Source organism: Agelaius tricolor, unplaced genomic scaffold (assembly GCF_023055355.1).
Source record: "Agelaius tricolor isolate 1412-34295 unplaced genomic scaffold, bAgeTri1.0.p SCAF_23, whole genome shotgun sequence".
In the NCBI taxonomy this organism is placed as follows: domain Eukaryota; kingdom Metazoa; phylum Chordata; class Aves; order Passeriformes; family Icteridae; genus Agelaius; species Agelaius tricolor.
Genome location: NW_027269283.1, coordinates 1,063,459 through 1,076,809, shown reverse-complemented (window position 1 = coordinate 1,076,809; position 13,351 = coordinate 1,063,459). Strand labels below are relative to the sequence as shown.

Sequence of the window (13,351 nt, the reverse complement as noted above, 5' to 3'; positions counted from 1 at the left end):
AAAATAAATAAATAAATTGCAATTACTCGCAATGCTCAGAATCCAGGGAAATTCAGAATCCAAAAGGAGAGCTGTAGACAACTGGTCAGAGAGCACGAAACATGCTTGGCAAAGGCTTGTGGCATCTCAGCCAAACTTAGAGATTAAGGGGAACTTACCCCTTAAATAAATAAATATTTAAGGGGAATTTACCCCTTAAATAACCTGAAATCTTATTGCTCATCCCTCATCTAGGGACAAGATTAATCACAAAATATCATTCATGCAGGAGTAGAAACTGCTTCCACACATTCCTGTTGGAACCCTAGATGCTGAGAATTTTAAACTTTCTGTGCTGAAAAGCACAAACCCACAAGAAAATACTTTATTTAACCTAAAGCTGTAAAGAAATCTTCCAAAATTATTTAATAACACTGAGATTACCAGTGTATAGTTTAAATAAAAGTGTGTAACATCACAAAGCAGAAAACTTAGTAGACACATTCCCATAGTCACTGCTGATGAAATGGAGGCCTCCAAGTGAAGCTGCTTCACACAGGGCAAGGTTTGCCTGCCTAACTCCAGAGTAATTAACAGTAATTAGCAACCCTCATCAGCCCTGCTCCCCTCTAATTGGCCAGGGCAGGGCCTGGCTCCTTCCTGCTGCTTCCCAGAGCTGTCAGTCCCTGAGGGTTCCGCCTTGCCCCGTGCCAGGCACCATAAAAAGGCAGAAGAGGTGATGGGGTGTGGTTGATGCTTGGGGTTTCCTTGCTGCTGTTCTGCTCACCTCCAGCAGGTAACACAGGGGCTGCTCTGGAGTTTCCAGGGGGAATGTTCAGGTCTGAGGTGTGGAAGCAGCAGGACAGATTCTTGAGCTCTGTTTTCCCTCAGTTCTGCTGTTGTTGTTTTTTTAAGGCTTGATGGGGAGGTGATGCCTCTTCTGGGGCTACCTAAAAACAGGTGCTGGGCAAAATGAAGAGAGTAAAAAAGCAGTTATATTTACTGAGGGGTCTTCAGGTACACTTTGGGCAGACAAAGCACCCATAAATGGATCACAGGTCATGGGTTTTCCCACTTTTATAAGTTTGGTCCATTTGCATGTTGGGGGTTAATCTTGCAATTACAGCTTCAGGTAATGAAGTCATTTACCCCAAGTTTGCTCCCCCCAATTCACTTTTGTTTCCATCTCTGGGCCCTGAGGCAGTGAGGTGTCCTTGATTGCCAGGCCTGGAGAGGAATTGTTGTGTCTGCCCAAACTGGGAAAGCAGCAGCTCCCACTGAGTGTGGGGTTTAGAGTTGTACACTAAAGAACTGCAGGGTTACAAAAATATAAAAGATAGAAAATCTAAAATCCTAAGGCATCAGAGGAAGGAAGCACCTTGTACCTTTCTCTAATATAAATATATTAATAATTTTGGTCTCTAGAGTGAGGAAAGGGAGGTGGAGGAGTCCCCATCCCTGGGGGTGTTTAACAAAGCCTGGATGTGGCACTGGGTGCCAGGGTTGAGCTGAGGGCTTGGGGCTGGGGTGGACTCGATGATCTTGAAGGTCTCTCCCAACCTGGTCATTCTGGGAATTCTGTGAGAGAATGCTCTCCTTGTTCCTTTAATTATCACAAATCACCTGGAGCTTAAACTTGAAACTGGGTAGACTTGCACGTGGCACAGACTCCCTCCTGTGAGGCTGTTTTGGGGTTTCCCCTGAATTCCTGAAGGGAATTTCTCTCTTTTATGACTCTAGAGGGATGTGTCCCCTTGGAGGGGGATGTTTCCCTAAATCCTTGGTGTTCCTTGCCTTGCAGCTGCCATGGCCTCTGCTGTGCCCCACAAGGAGGAGGCTGCCCAGAGCTCCCTGGAGGAGGAGGAGGAGCAGGAGGTTGGTGCTCCCTGTGGGATGTGAGGAGTGGCAGCTCTGGGCTGCAGGGTGAGGAGGTGGCCCTGCTGTGGCTGAAGGGAGCTGAGTCCACCAAAATGAGAGTTTCCTCTGCTCAGGCTGCCCTGCAGCTTCTGGGAGACCACACAGACAAAGATGTGGACCTGAAGTCCCTGTAACCTCTTAGGCTCAGCAAAATTAGCTCTTTCTTGGCTAGGAAAGATGTTTCTCTAACTCAAGAGCCTGGCTCCTGGCAAGCAGGGCTCCCATGGAAAGGCTGCAATGTTTCAGCCTCCCTGAGACCTCCCTGCTGCTCTTGCTCTGCTCCTGTGACCAAATCTGCCAGCTTAAAACCAACTCAGTCCCACCTGGTGGAGCTTTTCTGGGATATTGACTTGTCAAATAACCATTCCAGGTGAATGGAGATGGGTACATGGCAGAAGGACTGAGGTTGCCCCCAAACTTGGTTGTTCTTTGTGCCAGATGTAAACTTTCCTGGGGTGGACAATCATTTGTGCCAAAGCTCCCCAGCTCATGTCACAACTGAGTAATGGATTTAATTAGGTGTGTGAGCAAGGCAAGAGTGTCTCCCTCAGGTAGCCCAGGTGATTTGGTGACAATTCCTCCCCAAGAGGGAATTCCAGGGCAGAACTGCTCAGGGCCATGTTTGGAGCTTCATGGCTGCACTTTTCTTTGCTCTTCCAGGCTGCAGTGAAGGAGGTGGCCAAGCTGAGCCTGGTGAGCTCTGCCTGTGAGGTGGTTTCTGCAGCTTATGCCTCCAGCAAGGAGAGCCAGCCCTGCCTGAGCTCTGTGTGTGATGCTGCAGAGAGGGGAGTGCAGAGTGTGACCCAGGCCATGGCCAGCTGTGTGCAGCCCGTGCTGGCCACCCTGGAGCCCCATGGTAAATCCCTGGGGAAGGGCAGGCCCTGCCTGGGAGGAGCTCTCTGGGCTCCTTCCACACCTGGGAGGAGTCCTGGGGTGGGGGAATGCACCTCTCCATTGCCATAGTGCAAGGACAGCTCATGGATTATAAATCAGGCTGAAGCTGGGCCCTAATCCCAGCAGTGTGAGGGAGAGTCAGGGATTGACTCTGATGCTGCCTGTCCTAAAACTGATTTTTGCAATGTGGAACTTGAGGTGAAACTGCAGAAAACCCCGTTTTGACACTTTTTTTGGTTCTCTCCTCAGTGGCTGCAGTGAGTGAATATGCTGCCAAGGGTTTGGATAAACTGGGGGAGAAGCTGCCACTTCTTCCAAAGCCAGTGGAACAGGTAAGGATTAAAGACTGTGCTGTCCCTGGCAGGCAGAGGGGCTTGGTTCTTGTGGGATTTCTAAGCTAGGACCCTTCTCCCCCAGGGAGGAGGAGGAGGAGAATCAGGATCAATCCTCCCAGGAGGAGGCAGGGGCTGCAGGAGCTGGGCACCTGGAAACCTCCAGCACCCCTGTGTAAAGGATAAAACAATAATGGCTGTTGGCATGAAACCCTCAGGAAATGGAAAGAAGATGTAGGGTCACAAACATGAGTCAACACTGAACTGACACTGTGCTGTGTGTCCTCTTGGTGCAGTTCAGAATTCCAGTGTGAGACAGAACCCACTCCATCACCTGCCATTCCTCCTGTTCCCCAGATTCTGTCTGACACAAAGGAGCTGCTGTCATCCAGAGTGGCTGAGGTGAAGGAGGCTGTGAGCAGCAGAGTGCTGGAGGTGCAGGGCAGCAAGGGGACAGCCACACCTGCAGTGGCACAGATGGGTGTCCTTGGAGCAGAGACTGTGCTGGGGACAGCAGAAGGTGCCTCTCTGCCCATTGGAAAGGAGGAGCTAGGTAAGGAAAGGGTGGCTGTGGAACTGTTGGACTGGGGATGGTCAGCCCCACTCCTCACCCCACTACTCTGCAGTGGGGATAATGGGAAGAGGAGAATGCCAGTGTCAGTGCTCAGGAACACATAATCACAGAATGATTCCATGCTTTTATTGAAGAGCTCTGGGTGTCAGGGATATTGACCCAAATCTGACTCCCACATGGGTTCAGGATGAACATGTTTTTATACCCTTATCATTATAGAACTACATATTAATTAATATTAACATATTATTATTATATTAAACTTATATTGTTCTATTGTATACATTGATTTCATCCAAGCATGGATTTGTAATTTCCATCAAACCCCCCAAACATTGTTTCTCATGATTCTTATGATTAAACAATAATTATATCCAATTACCAAACAATCATCACATTTAACAATCATATATCATATAACAATCATATTGTTTATCATAGTCATTAAATGATTATACAGGTGCAGTTTTGCATGATCCAGTAAAGCCTAACATTTTCCCAGGGCCTACCTTATCATTTTCCCAGGGCCTACCAGGTCCAACCTTTCTTTCCAACTCCCCTGAATATCCCATGATTTTAGGAATATTTTATCCCTATACTATCACCAGAATGGTTTGGGTTGGAAGGCACTTTAAAGCTCATTTTGGGCTTCTCACTGTGGCAATGTTCCTCACTCGGGGTTCACCAAATGTGGTGGTGTTCACAGGGGTCCCAGGACAAGGGAAGAGATGAGAATATTGACTCCATGTTTCAGAAGGCTGATTTACTATTTTATTATATATATTATATTAAAAGAAAATAATGCATTAAACTATCTAAAAGAATAGAAGAAGGGATTTAAACAGAAAGTTAGCAAGGAATAGAAAGGAATGATGATAAAATCTTGTGACTGACCAGAGATTCTGAGAGAGCTGGACTGTGATTGGCCATTAATTAGAAACAACCACATGAGACAAATCAAAGATGCACCTGTTGCATTCCACAGCAGCAGATAATTATTGTTTATATTTATTTTCTGAGGCCTCTCAGGAGAAAAATCCTGTCAAAAGGATTTTTCATAAAATGTGTCTGTGACATCTCACCATGGCAGGGACACCTTCCACTGTCCCAGGCTGCTCCAAGCCCTGTCCAGCCTGGCCTTGGACACTGCCAGGGATCTGGGGGCAGCCACAGCTGCCCTGTGCCTGGCTGCTAGTCTGGGGGTGTGCTGAGCCTGTTGCTGTGTCCCTGTGACCCTGGCCCTGTGTCCCCAGCCCGGCTGGCAGAGTGTGAGGAGGGCACGGCAGCTCTGCCCCTGGAGCAGCAGCGGCGGCACAGGCGGCACTTTGTGCACCTGGGCTCTCTCTCTGAGGATCTGCACCTCTTGGCACAGCTGCACTCCACAGCCAGGATCCAGCAGCTCTGGCAGGGCATGCAGGGGCCCCTGGCACAGCTCCACTGCATCCTTGAGCTGGTAGGTAGAGCCCAGCCCCAGGGAGGAGGGCACCAAAGCCCTGGTGTTGTCTCAGCTCATTGCTGTGCTGAGGAGCTTTGCAGTTCCCCAGCTGAGCTGTCTGTCCTGGCTCTCTGCTCTTCCCCTGCCACAGGCTGAGGCATTCAAGCAAGAATTTAATCAAAAGCTTCAGGAGGGGCAGGAGAAACTACACCAGATGTGGCTGGACTGGAGTAGGAAGTATCTCAAAGAGAGTGGAGATGGAAGCCCTGCAGAGCCTGAGGTACCTCCTGGGGAGGGAGGCCAAGGGCTTGGGGCATGCCCTGGATTCCTGAGTGACTCATTCCTGATGGTGTCCTGCCTTCCCCCCAGGAGATGGAGTGTCTGACGCTGCTGATGGCCCGCAGGATCAGCCAGCAGCTGCAGCTCTCCTGCTCTGGCCTGGTGGCTGCCATGCAGGACCTGCCCTGCAGCCTGCAGGATGAGCTGCAGCAGGCTCTGGGTGCCATCAGGGAGCTGCATGCTGCTTTCTCAGAGGCAAACTGCTTCCAGGACTTGTCCAGCAGTGTCCTGACCCAGAGCCAGAGGGAGCTGGCTGTGATCCAGGAGTACATGGAGGAGCTGCTGGATTACCTGAAGAACAACACTCCTCTGTCCTGGCTGGTGGGACCTTTCTCCCCCAGGGAGAATCAATCCTCCCCAGAGGAGGAAGGGGCAGCAGGAGCTGGGCATCTGGAAACCTCCAGCACCCCCATGTAAAGGTTAAAACAATAATGGCTGTTGGCATGAAACCCTCTGTAAGTGGAAAGTGCAATGAATTGTCTTCCTAAAAGTTGCTTGTACTGGGTGATAACTGCTTAAAATAAAACTGCTACATACAAAAACCCTCTCTGGTCTCTCTGGGACACAGACTGGGAGGATTGCTCAGTGGGTGTGAGCTGTGCTCTTCCACCTCTTCCTTGATGGAATTCCACTCGGGGATGGAGGAAGAGCAGTGAGCTGTACAGGAAGGATCACAGCACTGATCCTGTCCTGGGTGAGCACTGCTGAGTACTGATGCTGTCCTGGGAAGTTGTAATTCCTTCTCTCTCCCAAGCCTGGAGGCAAATATGTACCCTGCTGGCACTGCCCTGTGCTTGGGAGAGCTGTCAGAGCCCTGGCATCCCTTGGCATTGCTCCTCCAAGGCCAAATTCTCCTCCTTCATGTCCCTGCTGCTGCCTGGAGCAGGTTGGTTTGGTGGGGTGGGAGGTGGAGCACCAAGCTGTGGGTGCCAGACACCTGCTGCCAGCACAGGGGTTCTGGGGAGCTCAGATTCTGCCAGTGCCATGTCCAGCTCCTTTTGGAAGAGCCCAATGCCTTCAGACTGGCCAGGAAATGCTGTGGGTTGGGCTGATGGACCAGGTGCCTGTGGGACTTCAAGAGGAAAAGCTCTGCTGCTGGCCTCTCATCCTTCTGTCTGCAGACAGGAAAAGCTCTGCTCCTGGCCTCTCATCCTTCTGTCTTCAAGACCAAAAGTAGAATCTGCTCTCGTGTGAGTACTGCTTCTTCCAGAGTTATTTTTTTATTTAAAGGTAATTAAAGTTGTTTCATGGAGATCAGAGACAGGGACTGGAGATGGGGCTTTTTTGTGGGTGATGAACGCAGGCTTGAAGAGTGTGGTGTTTGTGAGGGTCTCCAGGACAAGGTGAGAGATGAGAATCTGATTCCAAGTTTTCAGAAGGCTGGTATATTTTATTATATTTTATTTTTATTTTATTATTTTATTATAGTTATATAATTTTTATTAATTTTGTTATATTTAATTATCTTCATTAATTTTTATTTTAATTATATTTATTATATTTTACTATACTATACTAAAACTATGCTAAAAAGAAAGAGAATGGATGCATCAGAAGGCTAAACAAAAATGAATCATAAAAATTTGTGGCTGACCCCTCAGTCTGACACAGCTGGACTGTGATTAGTCATTAATTAAAAACAATTCACATGTTTGAATAAACAATCTTCAGACCACATTCCAGAGCAGCAAAACATGGAGAAGCTGAGGCTTCTCATCTTGCCAGGAGAAAAAATCCTGGTGAAGGGATTTTTCAGACAATATCACTGTGACAGAAGAGGTGGAAGCTGCTCCTCTCTCACACAGAAGTGACCGCTTCTCCAGCAGCACTCCTCATCCTCAGCCCTGTGTGTAAAGGCTTTGTGCTGAGGCAGCAGTGTGTGGGCTCTGGGTTTGTGCTGCAAAAAATTATTCCTTCATGCAGCACAATCCCCTCATGGAGGAAAGGTTTGGATCCTGATTCCCTGAGCTCAGCACATACCAGAAAAGGGTCTTCCTCCTGGAGCAACCAGTTTGTGCTGAAGGCAAAATAATCAGGCAGTTTAAGTTGCCAGGCTGAGGTGATGCTGAGATGTGAGAGAGGAATTGCAGGGGTCATCCCTGCACTGGGAGCTCTCAGCTGCACAGGGAATTCTCTCTGGAAAAAAAGCTCAGCAGTTCTGCCTCCTGTAACCCCTGCTGGATTTGGGGAGTGGGAATTGGGGATATTGCAGCCAGTCCTGCTGCTTGGTGGGAAATAATCTGTGTGCTGTCTTCTTCATAGTGTTGGGAAATTTAATCCACAAACACAGAGGTTTATGTCCATAAAGGAGACAGAGGAGTCCTTTTACTTTATTTGAATAAATGGAGAGGCCATGGGTCTGGGGTCTCTCTAATTTTTGGAGGACTCAGCCTCCTTTTATCCCAATTTCCAGCCACATTTCCCCTCTCTCTTTGCCCATTGCCTGAGGTACTTGAGAGGTTCAGACTTCCCAGAACACCTGATACTGAAGATTTCCCTCTAATGTATAACCCTCCCTTTTAATTTTTAATTCTTATGGGATTTAGGGGTTTTCCCCATTGTTTCTTTCAATGTTCAATTTCATTTATCAGCAAACCTACAGTTTATTTGTAAAGGCAAATATCTTTTTCCATTAATGAATCAGTGCAATCCTTCCCATTGTTTATTTTCCAGTGCTGGTTTCATCTACCAGCAGACCCAGAGCTTGTTTTAAAGACAAATCTGTCATTCCTCTCAATAGCAAAGTTGTCCCTTACCACCTAGGAATGCCTGAAATTTAAATTTGCCTGATTATAAAAGGGAATTTTAAGGACTAGCTGGGCATTCCCACACTTGATATTGATCTGTCAGTGCAGCACATCTGAGTTATGCTAACATAGTGCTTAGCCCAGCAAATCCTGCTGCTCCTGCCCATGGATCAGTGGGATGTGTTCTTGCATGGCCATTAAATCTATTTACTGAGAACATTCCTGGCTGCCTGAGCCCACAGCTCATGGGACCCTCTGGGAACTCCAGTGCTGTGTGTGGCTGGAATCTCCCTGTGCTGGAGCTGGTGATGAACAGCTCAGCACCTGTAAATCTAAAAAAGCCTCCAAAAAGGCTACAGGGACTGTAGCAAAAGAGGGGCCACAGGCTGAAAGGCCCTTCCTGTGGCAGCTCCTAAAGCTCTGCTTGAAAAGAGGAGGCTTCTCAAGCAGAGTCTGAGGAGTGGAAGTCTCTCTTGATTTTACTGTTTAAAATCCAAAGATTCAGGGAGCTATGGAGACTTACACCGAGCTAGAAAGGAGAACTCTGAGCAGCTGCACATGGGAAGAGTTTGGCTTTTAAATTTGATCTGCTCTCATGCATGCTGCAGAAACAGCAGGGGATGAAGGTGGGAAGAAGCTGGGAATGATGAATGGACTGGCTTCCTGCTGTGTTTAAGGCTGAAGCTCCTCTGAACTCTGGGAAAGGATCCAGGTTGTTCTTCATTGTCTCCAAGCTCCGGTGATTCTCCATGCTTATTTTGAGGAATTTTGGACAGAAATGAGAAATGTGCTGGTTGATGTTACAACCCCAAGCAAACACCTTGGCAGGGAAGCTGTGCCTTAAGGCACCTCCTCTGCTCTCAGCAGCCCTGGGGAATGCTGCAGTGTTCCTTAATCCTGCTAATTATTGCCCAGGTGATGGTCTCACCCTCCCCTGTGCCAGCTCGCTTCTGGGCTGATTTAAACTTTAAATGCACTCACAGGGACTTCTTGTTCCACTTTTGGTGGGTGCCCCCACATCCCTCTGCCAGTTTTGTAACATTTTAATTAATTTCATTCACACATTCCTGTCCTGCTGCTGTTCTTCCTTCCCTCCCTGCTGTTCTCAAGTGCCTGAGCTGTGGGTCAGGGACTGAATGTGCAGCTGTTGGGTGGGGGCCTCCTTGGGCTGACAATTCTTTTGAGTGAAATTAGGAGGCATTCATCAACATATTTCCATGTTTTCCTACCTGGCAGAGGGAAGGGATTAAGGAGAATTTCCCAAGCAGCTTTAAGGCAATAGATTGGGAAAGGGAAGCTCTCAGGAAGTGCTGGAAGGCAAAAGCTCTGTGGCTGCTTCAAGGACCTTAATTTCCCCTTCTCCCTTCCATGTTTCCTGTCACTCCTGGATATTGCCATCCCTTCTCCAGAGCTGTGTTATAACTTGCTGCAAATACACTGGGTATAAAACAGGTTTGAGGCCTCCCTGCAGGGCTGCTCAGGGAGCTGAGGCCCTGCCCAGCCAGGAGCTGTTGGGTTCCAATTTCTGGGTCACCTCGAGGTCTTGTGATTGGAAAAGTTTGTTGTAGTAAGGTAGAAAAATCATGAAGAAATCATAAAATCAAGGCTGCTTTCCTGGAATCAGTGGCTGGCCTTGTCAAGATAGCCCTTTACAAGTTCCCATGTGAAAGCAATCCTGGTGTGAGCAGTTCATTAACAGAACAATCTATTCCTGGGTGAAAAACAACCAGCACCTGTATAAACTAGTTTTCATTTTTCTATCTAATGGTGTAAAACGATCTCTCACAAACAACTTTCCCTGCGTGTAAACCCTGGGGTTTGAGTGACCAATTAATACAGAATAACAACTTGTTACTAACTAAAAATTGGCAAGAAAGCTCCTGACCAATTGGAGTCCCACATGAGGTCTGTAAAACTGGGTAAAAATGAGTTGTGTGAATAAAGAAGAAGCTTTTTCCAAGAAGAAAATAGGGTCATGTGTGAATCATTCCCATAAAATTCAAGATGTTCAGAGCTCATAGAAGTAATTTGGAATGGGATGGGTTGAAATTGCTGTGGCTGGTCAGTGTGGGAGCAAAATCAGATTGTGGGCCCTGCTCTGGTGGCTGATGTGGGCAGGCAGGGCTCTGTTCTGCTGGGTCTCACTTGGTTCTGTGCTTTCCTCCCCTCTCCCCTCCTTCTCCTACTGCATCTTCTCTTGTATTGGAGGAAGCCAAGTGTTCAGGGCACTGGAGGGAACCCTGGAGGGATTTTCCTGCTCTCTGAGCTGGATTGTGGCAGCCTGCAGGGGCCAGGTGAGATCAGAGTGGGTTTGGGAGCCCCAGAGAACGCAAGTGTGTGTAGGAGGCCAGAGGTGCTTCCAGGCCCATCCCTTTGCAGTGCCCTGTGGACTGGGACCCCAAATTTTGTGCCAGTTTAGGGAAAAGTTGGGAGAAAACCTCCAAAGGGGCCCCTCCAGAAAGCAAACCCACACAGCCCCTCCCCACAGCCGGTTTGGGAAGGATTCCTTGGAGAGAAGTGGAAAGAACCTGTTTATTTAACAGGCACAGCACCCCCAGCACACAAAATGAACAATACTGGGTGACACCACTCTGTCACTGCTCTGACAAAGATGACAAATTCAGAAAGTCTCTCTGGGGGTGGTCGCTCTGTTCTCAGTCCCTCTGGCTGCTGCCCAGAGTAGGCCCCGGTAGGCCCCAAAGTGGCCCAGACCAGAGCAGGCTCGAGGGGTTCCAAAAAAGGGAAAGGAAAAACAGTCCAGGGAAATTCAGACTGCTCAGCTAAACTAACTAATGAGCAGAGGCAAAAAACAAGAGCAAAGCAAAAAGCAAAAGCAGCACCATGCACTGCCCTGTCTGTGTGTCCCACCAGCCATGGTGGAGCGGCTGATAACAAAACCAAAACAAAACTTTGCTCTCCAAAGCCAGTCTTGAAGGCACAGAACATGATATCCAGCATGAACAGAACACACAAATGGGGATACAAGCATCACAACATCACCCTAGGACACCTGCTAAAGCATTCCAGTGCTTTTCCAGTAAGATTCTTTGCTGCTGGCAGCATTCAGCTCTTCCCCTGTTCAAATGCTTGTGGCAGGTCCTGGAAGGACTTGGAGCTGGACTTTGGGCATTCCTTTCCTTTCCCCTTTCCCCTTTCCTTTCCTTTTTCCTTTCCTCTTCCCTCCCCTCTGTCCCCTGCAGTGTGGGGGTCAATAAACCTGCTTCAGACTGCCTTCCAAAGTGAGTGTGAGCTTGTGACAGCCCAAACGATCTTGGCAGGGCTTGTTGAAGCCCCTGGTGCCTGCAGCACTGACAGGCTGCTGCCCTGATCAATGCTGGGCAGGCCCTGGCTGCAGGAACAGGGCCCAGCTGCTGCTGTGGGCACAGACACAGCCCTGCTCTGCTGCTCTGGCCACTGCAGCTGCCCCTGTGGGAAGGAAAATCCATTTGTAGGAGCAGTTCATTTGCAGCATTGACTTCCTGAAGTCCCTCTGATCCCTGCAGTTGCTCAGATCCACCAATGGTTTTGGCTTCTCCAGCAGGGGAGGTGATCAAGGGGGTGACTGACCTGCTGGATGCTGACATGGCTGGGGTTGTGCCATTCTCTGCATGCATTTCACTTTTTAATTCATGTTTTTGTTCAGCTTGCCTCACAGTGGCAGGAGTTTGGTGCAGGAGGCACAGAGTCTGTGGGAATTTACAAAATCAGAGGGTTTGGGGAAAGCTGCAAAAGGCAGGACTCAGAGACAGTAGAACTGTGATTAGAGCTAAGCAGCAGCCATGAGATTGGTCAGCAGAAAAATTATTTAAACTGTAGAAAAGCAAGGACAAATAGAACAATGGTCTGTGTATTAATGCTTGTCTAGAAAAACTCCCTAAACTACAGAAAAGTTTATCCAGAGAGATATTAGGGAGTTTGAAGCTTAATAATGGAGCTCTGTGCATTGTGCTTTAAGGCTTACAAGCAGGTATTGTATTTGAAATAAGCAAGCATTGTTTAACCAAAGGTACCTGTGCTTATGGTGGTTGGATGGAACTACTGTCAATGTGCTTTTGCTTTGTGGGATTGGTCAGAAAACTTATAAAGTGAGATGTAACATGAAGTTCTGGGTCTGCTGCCTGGGATGTGAGCTGGTGGCATCTTCCCATTGTCATAACCATGGAATGAGAGTGATGCTGGAAAATAAAACAGCTCAAGGCACGTTCCAGCAGTCCTGTCCTGTTGGTGATTTGTACAGAGACCCCAGCTGGTGATAGAGTCCTGCCTGGCTCTGCCATGGGGGCTGTTAAAGGAGATTATCTAGGACAGAAACAGCTAGGAAAGGAGGGGGAGAAGTTTGAGGTGGAGTGGGAAAGCAGAGAGACCTGGAGGAGGAGCCACCAGGAGGGCTGGGGACAGCCAGAGAGCAGGTGAGAGGCAGGATGGAAAACCAGGGGAAAATCGCCCAGAATGGATTGGGATTAAAGGTGAGAATTCAGGGAGTCTGAGGGAGCAGGGAATGCTGGACTGGGATGGGCTCACCTGGGGAAAGATGCAGAAAACTGGAGAGCAGGAGAGGAACCAGATGGAAAGGACTGGAAATTCCTTTTGTACAGTTATTTTAAGGGCACTGTGTGTGTCTCTTGACAAGCTGACTCACTGGGTGTCTCAGTGCAAGGCAAAACACCATCTCTGCCCTTTGACAAGGGAATGTTGGGGAAAACACCATTCCTCTGCAAGGGAACCCCAAAATATTTATACTGCCTGGACCATCCTGCAGGGTGGTGTCCTCACACACCTTTGTCATCCTGTTCTTCTGAAGTTCTTCTAAGCCTTCTGATGTTTACATTTTTGTAATGCAGTTTCTCACACACTTTTCATGTAAATAATGATTGTTTTACATTCCTTTCTGGAGGAGGAGAGAATTGATGGACTGTTGGTTTGACCAGTGTGGTTGGAGAGTGGCACTTTCATCCTCCAATCCATGGTCACTTTTGGAATTCTATAAATATAGAGATCTGGAAATAAACGTGGTTTTTTACCTTGGACATCTCAACTGTGAGTGTCATTCATTTTGGCTCTGCAGGATTTTCTATAAGGAAACAAATCCTGAGCTCTCCCGGTCACTGAGATATTTTATGAAAATCCTTTTGCT

The 13,351-nt window shown here is 48.1% G+C and overlaps 1 protein-coding gene across 1 annotated transcript; it reads left to right on the top strand.

Annotated features, from left to right (window-relative positions):
- The first annotated feature begins 1,785 nt into the window (after positions 1-1,785).
- Positions 1,786-5,887, top strand: LOC139599515 (perilipin-3-like). The gene is made up of 7 exons (XM_071446819.1): positions 1,786-1,854; positions 2,557-2,752; positions 3,040-3,122; positions 3,480-3,675; positions 4,950-5,149; positions 5,283-5,411; positions 5,501-5,887. The coding sequence occupies exons 1-7, from the start codon at positions 1,786-1,788 to the stop codon at positions 5,885-5,887; spliced, it is 1,260 nt and encodes a 419-aa protein (XP_071302920.1).
- Positions 5,888-13,351: the final 7,464 nt, after the last annotated feature.

Excerpts from the sequence above, each read along its gene's own strand:
- LOC139599515 (XM_071446819.1), top strand. The coding sequence starts at position 1,786 with ATGGCCTCTGCTGTGCCCCACAAGGAGGAGGCTGCCCAGAGCTCCCTG. Across the intron at positions 5,150-5,282 it reads TCCACTGCATCCTTGAGCTG|GCTGAGGCATTCAAGCAAGA; the intron begins GTAGGTAGAGCC and ends CCCCTGCCACAG. Across the intron at positions 5,412-5,500 it reads GAAGCCCTGCAGAGCCTGAG|GAGATGGAGTGTCTGACGCT; the intron begins GTACCTCCTGGG and ends CCTTCCCCCCAG.